Below are 6000 nucleotides of genomic sequence, written 5' to 3'. Positions count from 1 at the left end.
TTTTGCAGTCTAATCAGAAAAAACAGAATTTTTATTTTAAAATACATTTAATAAAAAAACCCCATAGTTTTACATATTTTACATGTGTAGAATATTTACAAACTCACTTCTACAGCATTTACTTAATGTTTACTATTTTTCCACTATTTGCCTTTTTTGGCTATTTCCTTCAGTAGGAAAATGTTGTCCAGTGTTCTCTTTAAAAAATTAGTTTCTTGGGCAATCCTCCTAGAAAGCAAAAAGAAAAAAAAAAAAAGAAGTTGTTCACATTTAACAAAGTTCACATTCTCATAGCAATTTTAACCAGTCACTGCATTCCAACTACATTATTTCACTGACACACTTTTCCAGTAGCACTTGTTAAACATTTAGCATGCAGTTCACAGAAGGAATTTATGAAGGGAACAAGGCACACATAGACAGTTCCCATAATTCTGAGGTATACACAAAAGTTGCTGAAGAGTTCTCAATGAAAGTAAACATACCTAAAACAGCACAGTCTCTCTATACAATTTAAATTTATAAAAATTAAACAGCTAGCAAGCCACATTTCTTTGCTGTTGTTCAGTCGCTAGCCATACATGGGCTATTTGGAGTTTTCTGAATTCATTTAATTTCTTATAAAAGTGGGAATTTTACCTTGTTCTAAGGCCTCTGTTCTTTTCCTTTTTGTCGCCAAAGCCGGATTTGATTGCTCCTTTAAGGTTTCCACTGGGCAGTTTGGTCTTGGCAGCTGACATCCAGGTGTTGGCCCTGGCCGATTACTGAAATACTTCATTTTCAGTGCCTTTTAAAAGATACCAAAAGTAAGGTAGGTGAGTATCTGAAATGTGTGAAGGAAAATATTACCTTCAAGATTATAGGGAACATTAAAAATACTATGTGAACGCCCTCATTCCCAAAAACAAAACAAAATTAATGTCAAGTATTTGCAAATGCAAATTACTACAAATAAACATCTAGGATCCTAAGATTGGCTGATAATTCCATTAAAAGACTGGCTGGGCGCAGTGGCTCACGCCTGTAATCCCAGCACCTTGGGAGGCCGAGGCAGGTGGATCGCATGAGGTCAGAAGTTCGAGATCAGCTTGGCCAACATGGCAAAACCCCATCTCTACTAAAAATACAAAAATAAGCCAGGCGTGGTGATGCATGTCTGTAGACCCCACTACTTGGGAGGCTGAGGCAGGAGAATTGCTTGAACCCAGAGGCGGAGGTTGCAGTGAGCCAAGATCACACCATTGTACTCCAGTCTGGGTAACAGAGCAAGGCTCCATCTCAAAAGAAAAAAAAAAAAAAAGAAAAGAAAAGAAAAGAAAAAGAGACTCCCTTCTAATTTTTCCATAATTAAATAGCCTATACAGGCTGAATATCTCTTATCTGAAATGCTTAGGACCAGAAGTGCTTCAGATTTGGGATTGTGGAATATTTTCATATACATGACATACCTTGGGGATGGGAGCCAAGATTAAAAATGAAATTTATGTTTCATATACAGCTTATACATATAAACTGAAGGTAATTTTACACTTTTTTTTTTTGGTCTTTTTTTTTTTTTTTTCCTTTTTGTAGAGAATGGGGTCTCATTATATTGCCCAGGCAGGTCTTGAACTCCTGGGCTCAAGCTATCCTCCCGCCTCTGCCTCCCTGAGAGCTGGGATTACAGGCGTGAGCCACTGTGCCTGGCTGAAGGTAATTTTATAAAATATTTTTAATTTGACAAAATTTTTAATTTTGTACATAAAACAAAGTTTGTGTAAATGTCCTTATGGGTAGAATTTTCCACTTGTGACATCATGTCAGCATTCCAAAAGCTTTGGATTTTGAAGCATTTCAGATTTTGGATATTTGGATTAAGGATGCTCAACCAATACTAATTATGAGCTATCCTTAGTGAAATATTGTACATTTCCATTTTCTACATATTGAGCTGTACAGTTCAAAATGCAAAGAGAGAAACTTAAAAAGAACTTACAAGTTTGCCACACTATCCATATATATTCAAATTCCAAGTCATGTAAAATACAAATTCTTTTTTTTTTTTTTTTTTTTTTTTGAGACGGAGTCTCGCTCTGTCACCCAGGCTGGAGTGCAGTGGCCGGATCTCAGCTCACTGCAAGCTCCGCCTCCCGGGTTCACGCCATTCTCCTGCCTCAGCCTCCCGAGTAGCTGGGACTACAGGCGCCTGCCACCTCGCCCGGCTAAGTTTTTTTTGTATTTTTAGTAGAGACGGGGTTTCACTGTGTTAGCCAGGATGGTCTCGATCTCCTGACCTCGTGATCCACCCGTCTCGGCCTCCCAAAGTGCTGGGATTACAGGCTTGAGCCACCGCGCCCGGCCAATAAAATACAAATTCTTTAAAAATAAGAAAGACTTTTTAAAAAATACAGTAGGTTGGAACCAATGGATTCTAATTCAACAATCCATCGCAAATGGACAGAAATTTTACTTAGAAGGGCTTGTCCAAGATTATTTCTATTAATTACCAGGCCAATGTTCTATACTACATTTTCTCTTTTTTTCCCCCTAATATAGTGCTGTAGATATGACATTTTCTTGACTTGGGTCCACAATTCTGATAAAAATAATTATATCCTAAATGACAAGTTTGTCAGGTCATGTTTGTCTATTTTTTATTTTTTTATTTTTGGATACAGAGTCTCACCCTGTTGTCCAGGCTGGAGTGCAGTGGCATAATCTTGGCTCACTGCAACCTCCACCTCCCAGGTTTGCATGCTTGTCTATTTACATCAGCAGCATAGTGCTGTCCAGTGGCTACAATGATTTAAAATACTTCTGGCAGGGTGGGGTGGCTCATGCCTGTAATCCCAGCACTTTGGGAGGCCAAGGCGGATGGATCCCCTGAGGTCAGGAGTTTGAGAACAGCCTCGACAACATGGTGAAACACTGTCTTTACTAAAAATCCAAAAATTAGCCAGGCGTGGTGGTGTGCACCTGTAATCCCAGCTACTAGGGAGGCTGAGACAGGAGAATTGCTTGAATCTGGGAGGTAGAGGTTGCAGAGAGTCAAGATCGTGCCACTGCACTCCAGCCTGGGCGACAGAGCAAGACTTCATCTCAAAAATAAATACTTCCTTTAGGATAATCCTTTAAGAAAGATGAAGCCCAGATAAACTTTGCAAGCATTCCTCACGACCCCCAATATTATATTATTTGCAGTAATTTAGAGATTCCTTACTTCAACAGTTGCATTTTTATTTTTTATTTATTTATTTTTTGTAGAGATGATGTCTTGTCACATTGCCCAGGCTGGGCTCCAACTCCTGGGCTCAAGCTATCCTTGCTCCTTGACCTCCCAAAGTGCTGGAATTACAAGTGTGAGCCGCTGCGCCCGGCCTACAGCTGCATTTTTAAAGCATTACCTCTAAATCACAGCAATTCTATATGCAAATTAGGCTAATTCTGGGCTACATAAAGATCTAAGAAAGCACCTCATTCCAACTTTAATAAAGACATCCATGAAACAAAACTCACCTTAAAAACTTCATTCTAGGCCGGGCGCGGTGGCTCACGCCTGTAATCCCAGCACTTTGGGAGGCCGAGGCGGGCGGATCACAAGGTCAGAAGATCGAGACCACGGTGAAACCCCGTCTCTACTAAAAATACAAAAAATTAGCCGGGCGCAGTGGCGGGCGCCTGTAGTCCCAGCTACTCAGGAGGCTGAGGCAGGAGAATGGCGTAAACCCAGGAGGCGGAGCTTGCAGTGAGCCGAGATCGCGCCACTGCACTCCAGCCTGGGCGACAGAGCAAGACTCCGTCTCAAAAAACAAAAAAAAACAAAAAACAAAAAACAAAAACAAAAAAAAAAACTTCATTCTATTAAAATACAACCCAAATATAACAACTAGTATTTTTCTGTTAAGTTTCAAACGATACTACCAATGAAAACAACTTTCTAGATAATTAAATGTGGTCTCAAGTTTATTATGATGGAAATAACATACATAGAAGAGTGAAAAGGCAACAAATTACTTGGTTGAAATTAGAAGAGTATGTGTACATGCGGACATAAAAATAATAAAGAAAAAATTAAAAAAAAGAAATTAGAAGAGTAATTCTAATGGTAATACCCAGCATATACCTACCTACCTATTCATCTATATCTATCTATCTATCTATCTATCTATCTATCTATCTATCTATCTATCTATCTATCTATCTATCCATCCATCCATTCATCTCCATATACATTCACATAGCACATATTGCTAAAAAGAGAAGACTTATACAAGCAAACACATTAAACAATGATTTTGTAGCCTGGAACAAACCTAAAGAGAAAAAAATCTATTTTGTATGCTTAATATTATTGTACATTAATATGTTTCCATAAAGACCTGTGACATTTCAGTTTGATTAGTCTCTCCCTTCATGAGGTAAAATCACAGCACTGTGTTGTACACTGCTCTGCCCTAAGTTATTCTAGGTCTTACAAATTTTTCGTGAGTTTGATTGTTATTTCCTTTAAACAGCAGTTAGTTTCAGTTTTTGTTTTATTTCAAATATTTTTCAAGCTTTTGTAAGCATACAGTTATATCTGACTATACATTTCCTCCCCATTACCATTTTCTGAATGTGAAAATGACCAGCATGCATACCTGGATTGCATTATATAGGGAAGAAAAAATAAGCTGAACAAACTACTTTCAGCATGAGGCTTACTACAAGATTTAAATAAATTTGTAAGAGCTCAACTGAAATATACCAGTTTCTTAACAAATAAAAAGCCTTGGTTTTCTTTTCCCTTCTAGGTAAAGTATATACAAGCCAATTATATGAAATGGACATGTATTTATATGTTCCTAAGCAAGTGTAATAAGTGTCAACTCTCCTGTATCTCTGTGTGCATATAATTTAATCTCAGTCTTAATAGTGTTTGTAGTTTGGAGAAAAGATACAAAGTTTGTTGTTTCTTAAAACAAAAACACATCTTTCCAGTATTTAAAAAATGTTAATTTTATGAAATTCTGTTTTTAATTAATGCTACAGTTAAGATTATTTTTATATTTCCTAGTATAAAAAGAGATACACTAAAATACCTGTGTGGCCGTAATTCGAGCACATGGATTAAATAAGAATAAGCCTTGTATGAGATCTAGTAAGTCGTCTCCTGCTGCACTGAAGATGTGATGCAACGGGATTCCAGGGAAACTCTTAAATGTCACATAATCTGGAAGACTACACATGTCCTGTAAAAATAATTTTATAATTCAAACTTAAGGATTGAAAGGCACATAGATCACAAATGAAATAAATCATTTTCAGGTAATATGATGGGTTTATATAGAAAATTCCAAGAAATCTATTAAAAAGTCCTAGAACTAGTAGTAAGGCAAGGCTGAAAAGGATATAAAATGAAAATTTAAAAATCAATTATAATTCTATATACTAGCAATGAATATGTGGACATCAAAATTAAAAACACAATACTATTTATAATCACCCCAAAAAGAAAAATGAAACAGGTGAAAAATATAACAAAACATGTATAGGTTAATATACTATAAGCTATACGATGCTGATGAAATTCATCAAAAGATCTCAATAAATGGTGAAACATACCATGTTCACATATTGGAATATTCAACAGAGGAAGGATGTTAATTATCCTCAAATTGGTTTGCAAGTTTAATATAATTTTTATCAAAATCCTAGCAAAATTATTTTAGATGTAAAACCAATTATTCTAAAATTTATATGGAAAGGCAAAGGACTACAGTAGCTAAAATGATTTTGAAAAAGAACAATAAAGTGGGAGGACTCATTTTACCTGATTTCAAGATTTAACATATAGCTACTTTGATTAAGACTGTGTTGTATTGGCAGAGAGAGAGAAATCCACACAAATTTGCCAAAGGGATTTTTGAAAAAAGTGAAAAACTAAATCAATGAAGAGACAGTCGTTTCAAGAAATGCTGCTGGAGCACTAGGACATACATGTGCAAAAATCTGAATTTGGCTGGGTATGGTGGCTCACGC

At 36.5% G+C, this 6000-nt stretch overlaps 1 protein-coding gene across 4 annotated transcripts in view; it reads right to left on the bottom strand.

Annotated features, from left to right (window-relative positions):
• The window catches only part of CDK7 (cyclin dependent kinase 7), a 51496-nt gene continuing 45496 nt past the window's right edge, over positions 1-6000 (bottom strand). For all 4 annotated transcript variants that reach the window (XM_005557071.5, XM_005557072.5, XM_005557073.5 and 1 more), the window contains 3 exons: positions 5061-5210; positions 640-787; positions 1-228 (listed from right to left, as the gene is read on the bottom strand). In XM_005557071.5, the coding sequence (XP_005557128.1) occupies positions 200-228; positions 640-787; positions 5061-5210 (327 nt within the window). In that variant the 3' untranslated portion in view covers positions 1-199. The remainder of the gene's footprint in view (positions 229-639; positions 788-5060; positions 5211-6000) is intronic.

This window comes from Macaca fascicularis, chromosome 6 (assembly GCF_037993035.2).
Source record: "Macaca fascicularis isolate 582-1 chromosome 6, T2T-MFA8v1.1".
In the NCBI taxonomy this organism is placed as follows: domain Eukaryota; kingdom Metazoa; phylum Chordata; class Mammalia; order Primates; family Cercopithecidae; genus Macaca; species Macaca fascicularis.
This window is presented reverse-complemented; position numbering and strand designations above follow the sequence as displayed.